This window comes from Notothenia rossii (genome assembly GCF_949606895.1).
Source record: "Notothenia rossii genome assembly, chromosome: 5".
NCBI lineage: Eukaryota > Metazoa > Chordata > Actinopteri > Perciformes > Nototheniidae > Notothenia > Notothenia rossii.
Window position 1 is genome coordinate 28,071,893 of NC_136903.1, and position 22,500 is coordinate 28,094,392.

Below are 22,500 nucleotides of genomic sequence, written 5' to 3' on the forward strand. Positions count from 1 at the left end.
TTTTTCAACTTACACAGTTTGAGGCTTCTCTAAGATTATATGAAGAAACATTCAGATATTTTGTACCTGTACAGTTTATCTCAATTTCAAATGAAACCACTTTTAGTCCTGGGACAAAAAGAAAAGAGGGCCATATTGTGCCAATGAATATGGTCTGAAGGGACAACATGACCCTTGAAAGCAAAAGAGAAAGGGTGAAATTTGGTCAAATGGAGAATGTAATGACATTGAATGTACATTCTTTTCATGGGAATTTGCATTATCCTCTAAATGTGCTTCTAGCACCACCATCTACTATTGGGTTTATTGTTGTGGAATTTGGTGATTATATTCAGAGTCATGATTATGATCATTTTTTTAAACCTCCATATTTTTCTAGTCATCCTTAAGGCAAATAAGCTGTAGCAACTATTAGCATGCTCTAAAGTGAGATGCTTCCTTATCATTGTGTGAGCATGTTAGTGTGTGACTGTTTATCTTTAAAATCTCCCAGAAACATTACCCCCACAACTGCCGAAGTTCAGTCACTCTTTCAAAATAGACTTCCTTTAAAAAACACCAGGATGTGGCTACCGTACTAGTTAGCAAATGCTTGACTTCCTGCAGCAGCCACTTGTTCACTTTGGCTAACTGCCAGTTCTAGCAGGTCCTCAAGGCAGGGTAGCATATTCTCAGCTTGTGTGAGAATGTGTGCAGGAAACGGCTGCCTTAGGTTTCATATGTGGGGGCAGATGAGCCTTTAACCAAAACAGTTTATAAGCAGGTCAGAAAACCAGAAGAACTAAAGGTAGTACAGACCTGCAGAGTGCAATGCTTAAACACAAATGGTCTTGCTTCATTACTAAATGAATCACAATTGTTGGCTAATGGCTAAACCAGGGCTTCTTTTTATTTTTTATTAAATAATTAGTAATTTACCAAGGATGAAATGTTAACGTTTTAACATACCTGCATTTGATGAAAATAGATATTTGTAAGGTTACTTACATTAAAAACACGACAATTGATTATTTATAGGGAATATAAAAGGGAATGCAAAACAGTTTTGAGTGACAATGTTATATCTTGGATAATAATAAACCACACCACTGATTGACTGTACATGGAGTCAATTGAACTAATTAACCTTTTAAATGAGCAAAAGACAGACAGACACAAAGTCTATAGTTTATCTTGTTTAAGTTCCAACATTTTTAAAATCTAAATGGATCGGAACCATGTCAGGCTATAACAGAGGCACTAGACCACTTTGCATTGGGAAACAACTTCCTCTAAATAACCTTAAGGTTTTATTTCATACTTCTGTTGGCCGACAGCCATTAGCCTAACGCAGCAAATGAGGGAATGGTTCCCTTGAATCCATGAAAGCCATTACATTAACAATCACATTGTAAAGCTTTGCATATTAAATCATTTATAAGAGCAGTCCAAAAACAATGGCTCAGATGAACAGTTAAAATTACAATAACAAAGTGATTAAACACACCCATAGCCCTGTTTATAAATGTCATACCAAAGTCAGGTTTCACAATAGGATTCGAGTCTTAATCAAGGTGCAGGTTGGTGGGAGATTCAAAAGGTACATCACATACATTTTTAAGATTTACCCACTAGTGCAGTGGTTCCCAACCTGGGGGGCGCCAAAGATCGCAGAGGGGGCGCCAGGCCTCAGATGATTTGAGGCCAAATATCATATTTAGACTTTCAAAAAAAAATGTTATATATATATTTTTGTTTACATACAATTGTAAAGCAATACATGATTGTCACTAAAAGCCTTGTCTCTACAGTACATTACAATAAAATATAAAAAATAATTAATTAATTAATTTGAATAAAAATTCAAGTTAGTAGCTAATAAAGGCATAAAAAGACAGAAATGTATAATTCTTTCTTTAATAGAAATGTTTCTTCTGCCTGTAAAGTGTCCAAACCAGGCTTTTCTGGATAAGCACATTTTTAAAACATATATTGTCCATGCCGGTTTCAGTTGGATTATTTGTCACAGTTGCTCCGATCAGATCGGTCTCCTCCATTTTGTAGATTATTTACGACTTTTGAATCCACATAAACACATCGTCAAAATCCGTCTTACTTTGAGCATGTGTTTTAAACAGTTTCATCCCTTTGTGAATTGTTTCCACTTGCGGCGTCCTTTAATTTCTTTATACAGCGGGAATCCAAATGAATTAACCCTGAGTCCAATAACCATCAAAGTCACTCCAATAGTGCTCCTTAATTACGCTTTCATTCTCCTTTAACAAAATACTTCACATTCATCCAGTTTGTGACAGTAGTTGTAACATTTTTGAGACTTTTAAACTTTAATTACCGCTGTTGCGTGTGTGTGTGTGTGTGTGTGGGGGGGGGCGCAACTTCCAACAGGAGTCATTTGGGGGGGCTCTTGGGAAAAAAGGTTGGGAACCACTGCACTAGTGGTGTGATGTAAAGAGAATTAGCAGTGTCATCATTGGATGACATTACTGTAACAGAAATACATTTTGTAAGCCAATTGAAGACACTATAGATCAGTGGTTCTCAACTGGTCAGGCCTCGGGACCCACTTTTTCCTTTGTCAATAGATCGCTACCCGAAATTTCAAACCACTCAAATCTATTCAACAAAAAATGGTGCAGTAATACGCTTTTCAGCATACAATATTAATTAAAGTTAAGTACAGTGCATATATCCCTTATATCCCTTCGTAGAACAAAAGTACGCTTTTAAAAAAGGTTTAATGAGATGATGGAATCAAAGCTGAACAGTATAACACAAAAAGGCACATGCTGAAAACCCAACCCCAGAAGGGGGGTCTGGGAGGATTCTCCCCCGAGAGATTTTTAGAAATACTAACATATAAGCATTCTGGTACACTCTGAGAAGAGAATAAATAAATCTATTTGTTCTGGCAGCTGCACTTGCTGCTCCACACAGAGAGAAGAGTAAAGAGGAGATAGTGTGTGTGAATTACTTTAAATTGTGGGTAAGGGTAGATAGCTCCAATTGTTCTGACCGGGGGTCATATTTCATTACGTGTTCATTTGTATCTGAAGTTGCACCCATGGATGTATAAAGAATAGTTCTACTGCAAAGTTATTCTCCGTGGGGACTTCCAGTAACAATCTTGATTCTAATTGGTCAGAAGACTCGAAAAAACATCAGCAAAGATGTTTTATTGAGAAGATGATCTCTATGCGACAGAAGTTTTCAAAACCGTTGATGGTCTCCGGTAGGCTACTTCCAGTCCAACGCATACTGCATGCACAGCGTTAGAAAATCGGGCCTTCAAAATACAAGTTTGACTTTTTTCTTCACTCACACCTGCGACCCACTCGAAACGGGTCTGCGACCCACTTTTGGGTCGCGACCCACCAGTTGAGAACCACTGCGTATGGATGATGTTATGCAGATACACAGGGATCTTCTAGTGAAGGGTGTCAATGTGGCCATATATTGACATTTTTAGTGTGCATTCATTGGCTGTATCATCCATCATCCATGGTTGTGTATAATGTGCCAGAGAACACGTAATTCTAGCTCAAGATTAGAGTGCATTATACTTGAATAATTATGTTTATAATAGAAGCTACATTTGACCACTTTGAGACGGATTGAATAAACCTTTTGTTTTGTGAACCGTGTAGAATATGTCCATTTGATTCTACAAAAAGATAGTGGGCTATGAGTTTCGTGGATTATAATGTCTGTAACACATCTTGGTCTATTTGTTCATGTCCTACTAAACTCTAATTGGCTGAGTCACGTACACACCTGTGACCGCATAACATTAATCTAGAATCGATACATGCGCAGATCAGGAACTTTAAACTAAAACCTACACATTTACTTTGTGTAATCTCATGACGTGATTTGAGGATTAAATTATATTTTTAAACCACATTTAACCGGCGTTTAATATCTTTCTACCTGTTTGATATAGCTAATTTTGGGACAAAAAGCTTCTAAAGGAAGCCTACTTTGAACCACCAGGCCGCGCCACTTCGAGTTGATGCTCCCTCTCTCCCCACTTCTCTCTTTTCACGGTTCTGACGTCAGCAACCTGCAATTGAACGAATTAACTAACGGACGACCGAGCCCCTACCGGAGCTACCGGGAGGCAGTAGAGTTACAGAGCGAGTCCCCGCCGCCAGCCTCGGAGGAGCTACACGGAGGAAGGTACGCTGTGCGCCGCCGTGAGAAGCAGTGTTGGAATCAAACGATGCGAGCCGCAGCCGAGTAACACAGAGCCTACTGTCGACGAGCGGAGAAAACCGTTACCGTGATTTAGGTAGAGACGGAGGACGAGCGGACGGACAACCCACCACCGAGACCCCGTTTGAGAAACTGCGGTGGCTACAACGAGTTGTGTTCGCGCCGTGGATCAAAGTGATTTAAATGCTTTAACGGAGCTGTACCCCTGGCTTGAGAGCGAGCGAGAGGGAGCTGCCCAGAGAGCGAGAGGAAGAGGGATCGAAGACACCGCGCAGAAAAGGAGGAAATCAACCAAGAAAAGAAAAAACGGATTTGCAAACAGCGTTGTTTCCGCGCACACGCTTCGTTCAATCTTTCATTGTTTTAATTTTCTCTGGATCAAGGTTTCGGTTACGCTTTCAAGCTGTGTTCTCTAACCATGGGATGTACTCTGAGCGCAGAGGAAAGGGCGGCTCTGGATCGGAGCAAAGCCATCGAGAAAAACCTGAAGGAGGACGGAGTCACCATGGCCAAAGATGTCAAACTGCTTCTGCTCGGTAAGAGTTTAATTGCTCACAGTAGGGCCTGTAGAGCCACGGCAGAAATGAAACCCTTCGGGGGTGATGAAAGGTGTGGTGTGGGGGGGTGAGCATCTGGTAAAAAATTACCATCCATTACTGAAGATTGTTCTGGACATACATAAATACATGACATCCCTCATAAGATATTAAAACAACGCCAAAATCCCATACATGGGCATTGATTAGCTTCCTTCTCCATACTAAACACACCCTGTCTGCTCATTACATCACGTTGAAGCAACCTGCTATGGTAGGTTTTTCTTATTAAAGAGGTGGATTAACTGTAATTCTGAGGAATCAGTGGGTACAAGGTGGACAATCTATGATACCTACCGATTGGGGGCCTTTAAAATGGCATTATGCAGCAGTGGAGGCCCAAGCACAGGCAGTGTTGTATCATTGGTTTGGGGTGGGAGATTGATTCATTGATTCTCTGTGGGAAACTAGCCTTTAAGTAGAATTATTTATTTGATTGACTTACTAGAAAGATGGTGGATAGAAAGGAATAGTAAAAGGGAAGCACATTGAGGAAGAAAGGATGCAGCCAATTCTCCATCTTTCAATCTCCACCCTGCTGCTGCTTTTCATATTCATTTAGGTTTTTAGGAGGCTGATTCTCCCCATCACACACACACACACACACACACACACACACACACACACACACACACACACACACACACACACACACACACACACACACACACACACACACACACACACACACACACACACACACACACACACACACCCCTCTGTTTACATTGTCTTCTTGTCTCTTATCCATCAGGGGCTGGAGAGTCAGGGAAAAGCACCATCGTCAAACAGATGAAGTAAGTCTCTAAAAAGCACTGTCTAATAACCCTATGGAGTGTATGTGTGTCCCTCTCTCACTCTTTCTTTCTGTTTCTGACACACAGTCATTCTGTGTCATTTTTTAAAATTGTTTTTGACCCTATAGCAGCCCAAACATTAACCCGGGATGACCTTGTCAAACATCTGATGTTGCTCTATGTGGGCGGAGTCATGTGCCTAATTGGGTGAATGGAAAAAAGTATGTGTAGTGATTAGTGAATATCTCTACTGCTATGGTTGTATGATATGGTCTGTTATCATTAGACTATGTGTCTATTAAAGCTGCAAAGATAAGTCAACTAACCTAACTAAATTGACGTGTGGCCATTTCACCAGGTCATGTTGGAAATATATAGTACTCTTGTAGCAAATTGAAGGTGTCACGACAATAATCAATTTAAACTCTCCTTTGTTATGCTCACACACTTTGGTTCAGTATTGGTAACGGGGTTTTGGACAGGGGCAATCTTTAATCAATATCACATAGTGTCAGGATATGAATGCTCAAGGGCAGGACCACACTGCCTCTGATTTACTTTGATTTCCTCCTCCACATCTGCTCCTTCGGACTCAGGTGTTGAGGCAACCTCACATTACACACTTGTACGAATTCTGTTCACTTTAATGCTGCTAAAATGCATATATAATGTAGGTTTATACCTTACTTACAATAATATTCCCGAATGAGTGATCATTACTGACAAAATCTGGGTGACCAAATCCTACTCTGCCACGACAGTGTTACTGTACAGTATGCTACAATCCTTTTATTGATTTGTTGTTTCGGGAGGAAAATATTTGACATATCTTTAGAGAATCTATTAGGCTGTATCGTTTTAGTATTTTCTTTTTAGCAATTGTACCAAAGGCTTATGGGTCCAGCTTCTATAATGTGATGACTTACTATGTTCTTGTGTGTACAGTTATTGCCAACTGGATGTTTTTTGATTATTGGTCGTGAAAAACAATACTTTTAAAAAAGGTTTAATGGTAAACATAATTGTTGATTCAATATGTAACTCGGTTTTGGGGTTATGGTCTGCCTGACTGCTCAGAGGGAGTGGGTCCTGCCATTAAGTAGGTTTTTTTCTTCTTTCACTCAGCTAATTGACATATTTGGCTGATTCTGTCATACATTATATTTATATGAAGTTTAGCCACAGATATACGCAACTTCAGTTGAACGGTGTTAGGATACAGTTTGACAAAAAGGAAAGGATGATAGAACATCCTCTACCGTTACAGAACTAGTACCACAATACCATGTGGCCTGTTGGTGTCTGTGTCTAATGTCTTCTTACTAATATGGCTATCCCATAGGGCTCTGATCAAATCCAACCTCAGTGCTCCTGCCTTACCCCTGTAGAGACATAATGTGTACCTGTGGCACTTAGCAGTAATTAAAGTTGTATTTTTTTTCCCTCCTGCGGTATCATTACAGTGTCCTCTCAGGGTTAGGGTTATTAGGGACTTGTTTGTGGTGCTTAGTGTAAAACTCATTGCGACTTTAATAGTATTTTTGAATTTACTATATCATTGCAATAATCCTATAATATATTTACAGGATTTACAGAACCGTACTGTACTTTAACCCCTCTCCGTCATTTATCTGTAATCCGGGCAGTGGTGACATATGGTTTCTCTTGAATCTCCTCTGCTGCTTCATTTTACAGACAGCTGAGTGCATTTTAGCCGATAATAGGCTTTGGTTGTGGTCTTATATGACATATCACATGAGGACACGATTCATTGGATCCAGATGAGCCTGATTCTCAGCTGTTAATATGGTCATTCCAGCAGCACAGCACATTCTGCACACTGACCAATGCTCCCAGTGGGTTCATTAAGCATATACTGTATATGATAGGTCATTACCTTGGGAGCAACTTCACTCTTGATTTAATTTCACTGTAGGAAATCACACATTAAATAATATTAATATGTGGCTTTGTTAGTTCACTCAGGCTCACCAATATTATACTAATATTCCAGCTATTATGCATACAAAAGATGGGTGTACTGTATACTATTCATTTGACAGTATTTCCTGACAGAAAGAGAGCCAATTTTCTTTCAGCTTGTTCACACCACGCTTACTTGTTTAAATTATTCCACCTCCGTGTTTCTGTTTGAGAACACCCTAGGAGCTATTCTTGCTATACATGATTTGTTGGGACTGCATCTGGCAGAACACATTCTCTGTTAACTGTTTAAAAAGTATCATTTGATTGAATACGCCCTGCATGATTCTTAAGGGCCATTATAGAAATCATTGTGATGCAATGTGCCTTAAAAAAGAAAATAATGGTGTGCAACGCCCCCTCCCCCTGTGATGATGTCATAGACTTGGCACACATGTTCAACTAATGCAGGAGAACCTTTCTGTCTTTGTAAACTGGAATAATTGCTGTAGTGGTGCCATTTGAGCCTTTACGTGTATTTTTCACAATATGTTCTAGTGTTAGTCCTTCTATTCAAAGGGAATATGATATCATAGAGTGGGAAGCTGCTTTTCAAGTGGTGGACATCGCCCTGTAGGGAAGCCTTTACGTTCCTGTTCAGAGACGCTCTGCTATTTCCGGAACCGCATCCGAGCAGTGGAAAGCCCTTAACTGCATTTTCTTTCACAGCGCTTTGAACATCTGGAGCGTGCTCAAGTGACCAATTGTGTGTGTGTGTGGGTGTGTTTGCCTTCCTCAGACAGAGATGAGTTGATTAGATTTGGTGTGTGTGTGTGTGTGTGTGTGTGTGTGTGTGTGTGTGTGTGTGTGTGTGTGTGTGTGTGTGTGTGTGTGTGTGTGTGTGTGTGTGTGTGTGTGTGTGTGTGTGTGTGTGTGTGTGTGTGTGTGTGTGTGTGTGTGTGTGTGTGTGTGTGTGTGTGTGTGTGTGTGTGTGTGTGTGTGTGTGTGTGTGTGTGTGTGTGTGTGTGTGTGTGTGTGTGTGTGTGTGTGTGTGTGTGTGTGTGTGTGTGTGTGTGTGTGTGTGTGTGTGTGTGTGTGTGTGTGTGTGTGTGTGTGGTCAGTCAGTGGTAATATGAAGCGCTGTTTACAATACTGTAGAAAATGCAAGTTTAAAGGATGTTTAGCAAGAGAAACATGTGAAAGACTGGGTTGTGTATGTTGTCTATATATACATGATGGCCTATAAAGGAGTGTAGCAAGCCAAGAGACTTTTGGTCATGTGTTAACAACATACCTTTATCTCCTGCATGGAGGTGTGCTTGGTGTTTGTGTGTGCAAGGCCATCTGTTTATGGGACCTGTGTGTGTTTAAACGGGTGCAAAGGTTCACTCGCTGCCCAGCTGGCACACTGACCTCTTCAGCAGCGCTCACTGTATGTGTGTGAGTCTGTAAGGAAACTATTATAGGAAAGTATGAGTACATTACACTAGGGCTGCCCTCAACTAAAGATGTTTCTAGTCGACCAATCGCCATCAATTTAGGCAATTGGTCGACTAATCGTAACACGTATATGATACATTATGATTATTAATATTATTTATTTATTTGTATCTCCTAAAATGGTTTCAGTTTTAAAGGGTGACAAATAACGTTATTATATCAGCATGGTACGTTGTGCTTCACACACACAATATAAAATAAAACTGAAATAATGTACCTTTTTAAATATTTAATTAAGTGTTACATGTAGAAAGCCATAAGTCACAGTGCACCGCACAGACGGAGCATGGAGGTTCAACTAATAGACTAATTAAAAAAATTGAAATGCTGACTAGTTTCTGGGTTTAGGACTCATTCCTGCAACACTTAATTGAACTGAACCAAGGAAGCCACCCTTTGGCACAGCCATTATAAAAAGTGGGGGAAGGATTAGAGATCCAAGTGCGGCCCCCTCCCTTTTGTTCTTTTCATTGATGTGTGAGATGTGTGTGCTAGGCTCTGACAAAGTCCTTAGAACCAGCCACTGAGCTGGATATTCGTAAGGCCTTGTTGTTTTTTCAATTATTGGGTTATTTTTTAAAGGAATAGCTCCAGGTTTACTTGTCGTGGTTGATACTGCAAAAACAGCTGCATAATGGCTCTGTTGGGAGTACCCTCAAGTTAAAAATAACCCAAATGATGATCTCGACCTTGGCTTGGTGGTAACAAATATATAATCGGAAATGTGCCTAACAAACTCAGGCATTGCATGTTAAAGACATGGGCGTTTTCCAAACAGTAAAAGTCTAATCAACAATGCTATCAAGTTGCATTATGGGAGATGTAGGCTTCAGGATTCAAAACTATACGGTATTAAAAGTTAGGATATCTCAAACTATATATATCATTTTCTGTGGTCTCCTTTAAATTCCAATCAAGTTATAGAGTCCTAATTTAAATGATTCACAATAAGGAGGGAAGTAAATATGCTTGAAATGACACAAAGAAGCCCGTTTGAGAATATGAGCACAGTCAGTCTTCCTGACATTGTTAACAATTTACAGCCCATATAAAACAACCTGTAAACTGCATGTGTTTTTATCCCGTCTGATGTTCACCGGCGCTGAATAGCACCAATAGACAGTGAACTACAAATGAAGAAGCATAACACACTTACTCATTTATACCAACACACAGGACAGCAATTTATAAATGATTAGAATGCATGAGTCAAGTCACATGGATCGTTCTTTATGTAAATCACAAACATTCATAATTTGCTCATTGTAGCCCATCGAATAAGACTAAAACAACTTTCTACAATTAGCTGTATGCAGAATTTTTTCAATAAATATTAAACAATGTCTCTGGAATTAGAATTTGAGCATATAATATATGGAGCTTCACGCCCTCTGCTTCATCTTGTTCCTTCATACCTGGCTCTCTCCTACAATGTACGTGTGTTTGTGCCATGCGGACATGATCGGAGGCGACTGGCCGGAGGGAGAACAAACGCCGTCCGACCCTCACGGCTGCACTGCTTCCCACAGGCTGTTCCCACCGTGTGTGTGGTTTCTCTAGAACAGGAGATAATTGGGTTTAAGCATCAGAAGAGGAGAATAAAAGGGGGAGGAAGATGGAGGAAGAAAAGCTGGTGTTTTATGCAGAAAGGCAGAGGGAGAGTGGGCGTTAATAGATGGAAAGAAAGAGAAGAGCAGTCTCTAAGTTGGCTTAGAAAGGACTCCACTAGAGAAAATAGGAAGTTTGTTGAAAGTGGTGGAAATACGGAAAGGGAGGAGTGATAAAGAATGAAGTGGTGGATTAAAAAAAGAGGCTAAACTACTCGGGGAACAGAGGGAAAAAAGAACACCCAGCAAAGCTAACAGGGAGGACAATTATTTATTTATTTCAATGAAGGGTATAGTGATGTGGGAATGCGGAAAGAAACGGCAGGGGGGAGAGGGTGAGGGGAGGATAAGTGTGATTGAGTTACGGGAGACAAAAAGGAGGGGAGCAAAGCCATTTTGAGCTTCAGATGAGATTGGCAAGTGAAATAACATTTTCTCACTTATTAGGCAACCTAGAGGAAGTGACAAAGGGAGACAGGGACATGGTTGACAAGGTGCAAAGGGTACTCCTCTTCTGGACCCTGTTCTCCTTGATAATTATTAATATAATTATCCTGGGATTGGTAGACACAAGGAGAGAAAGAAAAAGAGAGGGAGGGGTAACAGCCGTGGGGGGGGGGGGGGGGGGTCGATATGAGTTGGTGTTCATATCGACACCAACTCAAGTGTTGCATGAAGAGACAGTTTGTAACTGGTCGTCTGAAACAGTCCGTCAGCCAGAGTCACCCTTCATTGGTTAAATGTAGCCGTGGGCGTGTTCATCCCCTGAATGATTTGATTGGCTGCCTCAGTGAGTTGTGAAATAACAGCAAGGAAGCATCTCATGATAGCTGTTTGCGTGTGTGTGCTGTCACGACCAAGCAGTCTCTGATAACATTGTATGTATTCAGCATTTGACTCCTATTTGCGTTTTGTAAATGAGCAGCAGTCCACCAAACAATATTTATCAAAGTACACTTAGACTCACACACAGACCGTCTTAATAGAGTGGTACAGGAATTAGCATTATACTTCACTTTAAATAAGGTTTGTGGTTAATACAAGCATAAGAGATTTGGACGTTTTGTTCTGCAACACAAAACAATGTCCCATATGCCAAACATTAGCTGTTTTTAGGTTAGCATTTCATTGTGTGCTTGTTTCTTCTTTCGACAGATACACGTCTTTCTTTGGACTTTCCAAAACTTTACGCAGTCAAAGCAGGTTTAATTACAGTTGAAAGCTTATATATACACTGAACAAAAATATAAACGCAACACTTTTGTTTTTGGTCCCATTTTTCATGAGATGAACTCCAAGATCTAAAATATTTTCTACATACACAAAATAACCATTTCTCTCAAATATTGTTCACAAATCTGAAAAAATCTGTGATAGTGAGCACTTCTCCTTTGCCGAGATAATCCATCCCACCTCACAGGTGTGGCATATCAAGATGCTGATTAGACAGCATGATTATTGCACAGGTGTGCCTTAGGCTGGCCACAATAAAAGGCCACTCTGAAACGTGCAGTTTTGCTTTATTGGGGGGGTCTGGGGGGGTCCGAAAACCAGTCAGTATCTGCTGTGAGGGTTAGGGTTAGGGTCATGTTGTGAATCGAGTGGCCTGTGTTCATCGTCCATAACATACGCCTGCCCATACCATACTCCTGCCCATACCATAACCCCACCACCACCACCATGGGCTACTCGATTCACAACATTGCCCTAACCCTAACCCTAACCCTAATCCTCACACCAGATACTGACTGGTTTTCGGACCCCCCCAGACCCCCCAATAAAGCAAAACTGCACGTTTCAGAGTGGCCTTTTATTGTGGCCAGCCTAAGGCACACCTGTGCAATAATCATGCTGTCTAATCAGCATCTTGATATGCCACACCTGTGAGGTGGGATGGATTAACTCGGCAAAGGAGAAGTGCTCACTATCACAGATTTTTTCAGATTTGTGAACAATATGAGAGAAATAGTTATTTTGTGTATGTGTATGTAGTAAATGTTTTAGATCTTTGAGTTCATCTCATGAAAAATGGGAGCAAAAACAAAAGTGTTGCGTTTATATTTTTGTTCAGTGTATATATTCTTGCTAAAAGCAGCACTGCTAATAAAGGTGTAGAGGGCCACGTTTCAGCCTACCTATCAATGTCCATACAGTATAAGTTTTTGGTGGTAACTCAACATTTGCTTTGAATATAGAGCACATTATTCTGTCCCTACATCAATACCCTTCCTTGTTCTCTTTCTCTGTCATTATTTTTTGCTTATATGAAAAACCGTTTTCGCTCCAAGCTACGTCTGCTCTTTTTCATGGTCTGCAGAGTTGTATCAGACCAGGTCAATGCGATTGTGTGTGTGTGTGGTCCACGCGCTAATCAGGGCTTCTCATGAAAAAACAAAGGTCTTTTGTTGGAGGAAGTTGTGCGTGCGGGTGTGCATGCCTGTACACATTCACACCATTTGGCTGTTTTGTGTGGATAAGTTGATTCAGTTGTGGGAGCGTGTTTTTTGTGTTAGACCTCTTTGGCAGATTTTACGTCAGTTCAGTGCTTTGCGAGACAAAGGAGACTTGTTACAGTGACTACACTCAGCTGATAGAAAGTCAGCTGATGAGGACTGTGGCTGGGTTTGTAGCTGGAAGAGTATGTTTGAATTCTTGCTTTTATTTATGTGTCAGTATCACACCAAGTGAGGACAGAAAAAAATATACTCTTCTTCTCCATACAGCACAGGCTACTACTAACCTTGCTGGACCGGTTTCAATCCAATATCATGAATATCATTTTTGCATCTGGGTGTGAGATGTTCCATTAGATTGTATTGTAATGCAAGGTTTCCCTGAGGTCTTCCCTTCAGGCAGCCTGCAGTATGTAAATCATGTGGACAAAGTGTTAAAAATATACACTGGTCCACAAAGTACAGCTTCAGGGTTGATTCAAAACAAAAGCAACTGAAGTTATAGTCAATATTTAGAGACAGTGTGGCTATTGCATTGCTTCACATTACGTCATTCAGGTGTTTGTATTTGTCAGCGTTTCTAAATCCCCAAAACCTATCGAGTGGATTCTTGGATTATATATTTTTATTATTTTTCCACTGTCTAAATAAGATAAACCCCTCACCTGGTAACATGCTAGTGTTAAGCAGTTACATGGCTAAGTTTAGCGTGGTATCATGCTAGCATCTCTTTATTTGCACTGAGCAATGGTTGAGGTGGTTGGGAATATCATATTTTAAACAAATATTAAGTCATAAATTAGAGATGTCCCGATCCGATCACATGATCGGGGATCGGAGCAGATCACGTGATTTTCAAAAGATCGGAATCGGGAGAAAAAAATCGGGGATCGGGATTTCCCGATATAAAAATATTTTTATTATTTTATTTAATGTTACAAAACTAAAAGGACCATGTTCACGTCTTAAAGTCATCCTGAGGCCTTCGTTTTGGTTTAAAATGACACAACATCATGTATGTGTTGCTTCTTTTGGGCTTGTTTTCATAGACCTGGTTGCTTATTTCTCTCCAATCTGGCAACAGAGTGGGCAGGGCGCAGTGTCTAACAGTAGCAGTAAGCTAACGAGAGGCTACGTTCAGCTGGTGAGTCGGGACAGAGAATATGTCAGGAGTTTGGAAGTATTATGAAATTGAAAGCGAAGGCAGTGTAACAGCCAGATGCAATGTTTGCAAGGCGGAGGTTCCGCATGGTGGAAAGAACAGAGCTACGTTCAACACGACCAATCTAATACGCCACCTGAGAAACAAAAACAAACAGCAACACGACGAGTACACAGTGGCCACTCAGGTAACGATACTGAAACAACCAACACTTTCAGAGACTTTTAAAAGGAAAGAGAAACTGCCCCAGAACAGTGAAAGGCCAAAAACATAACAGCCAAGATAGCTGAATTCATCGCGTTGTTACCTTTTTTCTCTTAATGCATTGCATAAAGATCGGATCGGGAAAAATCGGTATCGGCAGATTGTCAAAATCAAATGATCGGAATCGGAGCGGGAGCAAAAAAGGGTGATCGGGACATCCCTATCATAAATCATTGTATTCTGCGCATTAAAGTTTTTAATTGATGATTGTCTACATGAAAAAATTAACATAAGTTATTCTCTTCCTTTTCATTAGTCTCTGTTTAACATTTTATTAGTAATATATCCAACAGTTGTCAATAATTAAGTAGGCATTTGTATTTGATAGCCTTAGCCTCCACTTTAGGAGTGCTTCGCTGTGACTCAGCAATACTAGAGCCATTTATCTGGCGGTTGAATGCAGGAAGGCCCCATTTGTCTGTTACCACTAGATGACTGGGCTTTCCTTGGTTAAATCCTTCAGAGTGAGTAATTCATATTGACACAGGGGAAGACAAGAGAACTGAATAATTACATTTCGCCCTTGTATCTGCGACGACCTGATTAAACCTAAATCCCATTCCTTCTTACAGTCTGGAGGAATCCTCAACTTACAAATGCCTTACATTGCATGTTGACCTTATACAGGCTACAACATTGATGTTGTCAACTTCTCATGGAGCAACCACTTCCCACAATTGTACTGTCATCTTGAAATGCAGAAAATGAGCCTTTTTATATGACTTTATGTAAGCATACTTTCCTCTAATGCTCTAAGGAATTTTGATAGAAATTGTACTTGGAATGTTTTTGTTGCATCTCACAAGGGACATTTATATGTTCCTATTGGAGTCTACTGGCAACAGAGGGGTACAACATGTGGTTGTAGCCAAGATTGTTCAAGGTCTCTAAGTTAGGAAAAACCTACATGGTCTTGCATCCTCAAATGACCTAAGTCTAATTAGAAATGTCATTTAAACGGCAAAACATTTTTTGAACCCTACACTCTTCAAAATGTTAAAGTGACAAAATCCTCAGAACAAAGAACATTACTTTTTCAAAGTAGCTAGGTGGAGGCAGGGGCGGAACTAGACAAATATTCATGGGGTGGCAGGAGAATTTCAGGGGTGGCATCCCCTGGCAGAAGTATATGCTGATTTAATCGCAGTCATATCAATCAATGTTAACTTGGAAAGGCACAATATTGATATTTTAACTCAATAACATTAGGTGAGATTATTGTGGCACATCAGTAAAGCCTTAAATATAAATATATAAGGTGGCACACGTAATTTAATGAATTTTAAGTGAATGAGTTGGTTTAACTCTTAGACCAGCAGGGGTACCAAATATGCAGACTGCTGCAATAAGTACATTAATTAACTGTCTCATCGATGTGTGTCTGTATGAATATGATAATATTAACAATCATATTATTCCTATCAGCTGTCAATCACTGTTATGATTCACATATTCAGTGTTATTATTAAATAAACTATATTTTTTGAGGAGTTTATGATGAACGTTCCTCAAGATGCTTGCTCACCCTCCTTCAAATTTGAAAGACCAGTAATTACTACAACTTTATTGCAAACAGTTACAACCTTGACTTTACATCAGAAAGAACAAACATTAAAGAAATGACTAACTGCATCAGTTAGGGTTCAAAAAACGTGTATTCAGCTAAAACATACATCGCTGCAGTTATTATCCAGTGGAATGCCCGTACCTACTCGCCTAGTTAAATCAAAGTGGTAACTTTTTTTGGGCTGGGCAGTGAAGTTTTACACACCGTCGTATTTGTCTTTCTCAGGACTTGAAACGGTTTTTTGGGGGCAGACCCCCACAAAGAAGAAACATGTATTTACACATGTAAGGTCATCTTCTTAAACAGTTTATTATTCTCATCGACTCATCCGTGAGCAGAGCATCAAGTTGGCATGCCTATAACAGCTGAATGTGGCGATTACCATCTTAATCAGCAAAACGCCACACAAACTTAATAAGATTTAAAGCTATGGTGCGTTTTGATTCAATGCTGAGTACAGCCAAACTTGACAGGCTCTTCTCTGTCATAGTAGACCGCAAACAGTTGCGGCGCCAGAGTATTTGTGTTGGGTAATCTGTGGTAGGGCTAACTCATACAGTGGTGGGGCTCAAGTCAGGATTTGCAATGTAATTACATACACGCTCCCCTTGACAGTGAAACGCCACGCGTGAGGTTTAGATTATTTCCCTTTCTCAAGCCAAATTGAACTGTATGAAATAAAAAGGCACATTTGTCTTGTAGTAAATAAAAAAGGCGACCTGGAGCCAATCCTGCAATTTCCACAGAGGTGAAAGAGTTGACATGCTGAAACCCCAACCCCTGCAGGGGGGTCTGGGGGGGATTCTCCCCCAGGAGATTTTTTGAAATACTAACATAAAATACACATTCTGGTACTCTCTTGAGAAGAAAAATAAATAAATCTATTACTCCACGACATATTTAAAAAAATGAATGCCATTTTAGTTTATGTTACTTTGTTCTGAAAGCTGAACCTGCTGCTCCTCACAGAGAGGAGAGGGAAGGGGCTGTGTGAATTACTTTACCTTGTGGATAAGGGTGGATAGCCCCCATTGTTCTGTGTGTCAAAATGAAAGACAACCCACACACCTATCGATCATCAAACCGTGGGGTCTTATTTCATTACGTGTTGATTTCTATCAACACGTAATGTTGTACCGATGTATATAGAGATGTACTACAGCAAAAGTATTCTCCGTCGGGACTTCCTGTAACAACACCACGCCGTTATCGTGATTCTGATTGGCCAGAAGACATTATCAAAGATGTTCTAGTGAGAAGACGATCACTACGTGACAAAAGTTTTCAAAACCGTTTCTAGTCTTTGGTATTTCCAGACAAGTGGCTACTGAAATCAATCTTACTAACTGCTGTCTGTGCAATTTACTCTGCGAGTTGGCAGACTTTATTTTGCTTACTTTAACATCCTTGTTCATGGTGGGGCTAAGCCATTTATTGGTATGGCTGTAACCTACCCCAGCCATACCCTGACCGCAAATACCTCATTCCTTCTGTCTACTTGTATCCGAAATGCTTCTCGTTTTGCGCTGTCCTCCCGTTCAAATGAAATCGCCGCCAATCATATTTCCAAGCTCGCGCCAGGGGGGGGGGGAGGGGTTACAAGGCTTGCGTCTTCTGCTGCATTCACTTGCACTCGGACATTAGAGATTTTCTCTCATAAATGTCCGATGAGCCACAACTTTTCTTTCAAAACAAAGCTGCCAACTGGGGTGGCAGCTGGGGTGGCAAGGCATTTTTCTGAGGTGGCAGCTGCCACCCCGTGCCACCCCGTAGAACTGCCACTGGGTGGAGGATTTGGTTCAAATTTTTTCTGAGAAGAGAATCAGTAATTGTCATCATTGCTTAATTCTACATGCTTTAAAAAATAGCAAACAGACACTTGACAGTGGAAGCAAAGTGGTGTGATTGGAAGGATCTAGTGGGAACTTGTTACATATATATATATATATATATATATATAGGGATGCACCGAATATTCGATATATATATATATATATATATATAGGGATGCACCGAATATTCGGTCGCCGAAAATTATCGGCCGAAAATGGTTAAAAAGGCCCTTTCGGCCTAGCACCGAAAAAATATCACCGAATGTGAGAGAACAGGGTTACGTTGGTAAGCTAACGTGTTGTTGTGATGACGTAATCAAAACACGGCGACAAGCACGGCACAGCGAGAGACTGTTCAGCGCTGCCTCTCATGTGCTTGATGAGAAGAGGAACAGACTTATGGCTGATAAAGCAGAGAAGCTAATGTTCATTAAAAAGAACCTCCCACTTTTCCTTAATAAGTAGACAAGGCTGGCTTATCCTAAGCTTATCTAGTTCTACATGTCTACTCTATACCCACTTTCCTGAACAATTTTCATTGTGAGTTATAATTCACCACCTCAGGTTATCATTAGGGGGAAATGACAGCAGCACAGTGTTCAATATATTGTACTTTTGGTATCGAAATGATACAATGTTGTTTACATTGCTCATGAGGAAAGACCACCTTATTTGCAGATTCTTGAAATTGTAATTTAATTTGTAATTGATTGTGGATTTTGTATCCAGTTTTCACCTTTTATGTATCTTTATACAATTTTTACTACTTTGCTTATGAGGACAGACAGCCTTATTTACAGATTCTTGAAATTCAATTGTAATTTCATTTGTAAATAGTTTCATTCATGTGGATTTATCCAGTTTGCACATTTGTATGCATGCACTTATAGGTGCATTTGTTGTTGTTGAAGGCCTGGCTGTTACAGTCTTTATTTACACCATTTTGTTGTAGGCCTACTGGCCTAGATGTTTATGCAGGTTTAAAGCACCTTGGCTTTGTTCTGAATGCACTTTGTTGTAGTTATCCTACAGAGAAAAGAAAATGCACTTGACTTGGAATTAATGTACTGTATGCATTCAAAAGTGCTGAATAAATGTTTTATGGACCCATAATAGTGATTATTATTTAAGTTAAGTTTTGCCATAATCATTTATTTTTCCATAATCAGGCAGCTGAACAACATTGGTAAAAAATGTATACATTATATATATATATATATATATATATATATATATATATATATATATATATATATATTTCTATTAATCATTTTCGGCCTTTCGGCATTCTGTTTTCGGCCAACTGTTTCCTATTTTCGGTATCGGTTTCGGCCAAGAATTTCCCATTCGGTGCACCCCTATATATATATATATATATATATATATATATAGAGCATGCTCATGTATCATCATGGCTACTGTATACTGTACAACAAAAATACTTATACCTATGATTACCACAAATTGGTTCCTTTTTATAGTTGGAGCATCTACAAAGGGGACACACATTTACCAGCATAGCCTAGTAATGAGGTGTGAAAGGACCCTAATCCTATGGTTTTCCAGACAATACTTTGACTGAGTTTAGAATTAAAAATAAAATCCAGCAAATAATAATTGAACCACAAGATTTTGGGTGTGACTCTTTAGTGCAGCTGTTGTTCCCCAACTGTTAAATTAGGCAACAGTAATGAGGACACTGCACTCTCTGCAACTGTGTGCAGGTGTCATGTGCATGTGGGTTGTGTACACACGCACCTGTGTTTCCCTGTAGAAATCAAACGTTGGGGAGGGAGAGAAGGTGCAATGCTGTGTTTAATGGAAAAGGGAAGGAAATGAGGGGAGAAGAGTAAAGAAGAAGACAACATTAGGATAAAAATACAAGATGGCAGGAAGTGGGAGAGACTGACTGGGAACAAGTTTGATGTTAGGTATGAAATGTACAGAGAGTGAGATAGGGGGGCGCACAGGAATAAGGGATGAAAGAGAACTTGGCAGAGGAGAGAGGCAGATAGAGATAACATGTGACAGTGGAGCAGAGAGGTAATGGCAGAGCGATTTAATGAGGTCTTCCCAGATGTAATACTGAAGTGTAATTATTCTGTTCTCCTGTCTGTCTGGGTGTGTGCAGCTCCTAACATGCCCTCTGAACTTGTGTGAAGCAGACTGTGTCCCTTGGCAAGGAGCGCTCCATCAGCACATGACCGAACCTGGAGCCAGGACTCCTCTCAATCAGGGGATTCATTGTTAGACTCAAAAAGTGAACAGCGGCGGAAACTCCTAATCTACCTGTCTCAGTGGAAATGATGTGCCTAACCCATTTTTCAGGCTTACAACACTGGCTTTTTTTCCTTATCCTTTTTACTTATTATTGAATATATAAGCAAATGTGGAGGTGAATGGGTTTCACTTTTTCCACTAGATTGTAATCCAGACTGTTAGTGCTTTCCTGTTGTGTGTTATATAGGTTGTAGTACATGGAAATAGTCTGCAAAGGCTAAAATCCCAAAGTTACCTCCAGAGGGAGTTTCGGCTGGCTAACCAATCGGAGCAGACTGGGCTCTGGTTTCAGACAGAGTGTGAAAAGAGGTGCTGCAGCACAGGCAGTATGAGCAAATTAAAGAGCTTTGTTAACATGCTCAACATGTGCCTCTACATGTCACAGTAGAGGCACAAATTGGAAGGATGAACCTGGAAATGATAGGGCCCCTTAAACATGTGTTTATGGATCCAATGCATCAGAAGGATTTATCAACTGTAAGACCAGTTTTGTTAGATATCATTTTCTCTCTCGATGTATTTGGTCTATAAATCAGTTGGACTAAAATATGTATCATACTACAAACAAAATATGGTGTCTCTCTTTAGACTAGCTAAATGCTACCATCAGCATGCTAACAATGACAGTGCTAACAGTTACTCAAAACAGCAAAAGTCCACATCACGATGGCGCATGGCAAAGTCACAGCAAACACCTTCTGGAAACTGTCCATTTGTGTCCCCATATTCATGGCCATCCATTCAATAGATTACTTACTTTAATTTGTGGTAAATCGACAAACCAGTTATGGGTGTTTTGAAAATAAAAAAAGAGCCCAGAGCATAGAGGTGGTTGCTCAGATCAGGATGTTGCTGCTTGACCTCAAGGTGTGTGTGTGTGTGTGTGTGTGTGTGTGTGTGTGTGTGTGTGTGTGTGTGTGTGTGTGTGTGTGTGTGTGTGTGTGTGTGTGTGTGTGTGTGTGTGTGTGTGTGTGTGTGTGTGTGTGTGTGTGTGTGTGTGTGTGTGTGTGTGTGTGTGTGTGGGTGGGTGGGTGGGTGGGTGGGTGGGTGGGTGGGCGGGTGGGCGGGCGGGATGGATTACTGACACCTTTGGTTATTTATAGCTTATTTGTCTGATTATCTCCCTATCCTCTCATACTGTCTCTCAAATCCATTATCACCCATTACTTGTCCATCCCCTTTTTCTCCTTCACTCTTAGCACTTGCTGTAAAACACACGCACACACAGCGTAAGTAACTGTGCCCGGCTATGTGGACAGGAGTCGGTCAGCGTGCACTTTGTCACAACTAAGAGCTATGTCGACAAAGACCACAAAGTGAGTGGATGCACAGCATAGCGATAAAGCACCAATCACACAGGGTTTTGTTTGTGTGTGTGTGCCGGGACAAACAGTGGTAAGCTAGCAACAAGGCAGAACAGAAATAGTGACTCTGTGTTTAACATGAGTAGGTGTAATGATAAATATGAGTGAGGAAAAATGGAATATAGGAAGGTGAGAGCCGGCAGGCATGTTGTGTTCAATACAATGTGTGTGTGCTAAGTCTAAAGCACATACAACAAATTTGAATGTTTTATAAATTGATAACAAGGTCCTTTTTTAGTGTTTTGGTTGCTTGTTTTTTTATCTAGCATTTGTTGTTTATGGTGTTCAGAGATGCTGACCTTCTGTATTGCATTGCTTTATAATTCACTTACATTGATGAGATAAAATGTAAATGCCACTGTCTGATGACTGTCACATTCACACCAAAAGCACTCACTTTACATTTTAGGAGAACTGAGGACACTTGTAAATGTTTCCTTGTCAATACATCTTGTATTGTAGATGTAATGATGTTGTTTAGTGGTATATAGCACTGGCATATCAAAATGCTTTTGTCATTAAATGTAGAAAAACATTGACTTCTGGGCCCCCCCGCCCCAGAAGTCAACTTCAACTATGTTGAAGTTCTGTATGATTCACACCAGTTCCCACATGGTAATGGTGCTGAAGAGTGGCTGTCATTACTTAATTGCATATAATCTGGCGATCTGGGTGGCTGGTTTAGCTCGCAGGCTGATGCTAATATCTGCTGTGTTGCCTATAATTTCCCCCACAGTGCACTCTTTAAAGGCAGCTGCAGTGGTGAACAAACAACCCTGCCACTTAAGCAACATAATGCAGAAAGAGAGAACATTCTTAAAAAGCACCGGTCATTTAAAAAGCAGCTTTTTAAGGTGCTGTTTACACAAGAACGCAAACAGTTGTATCCGCAACTTTTCTCTTTCGTATAGCCTGTTCGTTCACACGAGGCCATAACGGAAAC

General features: G+C 40.3%; 1 protein-coding gene across 2 annotated transcripts in view; it reads left to right on the forward strand.

Moving 5' to 3' along the window:
• Positions 1-3,993: 3,993 nt before the first annotated feature.
• LOC307040443 (guanine nucleotide-binding protein G(o) subunit alpha) overlaps positions 3,994-22,500 on the forward strand; it is a 149,825-nt gene continuing 131,318 nt past the window's right edge. Inside the window, exons 1-2 of one of the 2 annotated variants that reach the window (XM_079683277.1) lie at positions 3,994-4,748; positions 5,563-5,605. In XM_079683277.1, coding sequence (XP_079539403.1) covers positions 4,631-4,748; positions 5,563-5,605 — 161 coding nt within the window. In that variant the 5' untranslated portion in view covers positions 3,994-4,630. The remainder of the gene's footprint in view (positions 4,749-5,562; positions 5,606-22,500) is intronic. The other variant, XM_079683276.1, reaches the window with a different exon arrangement.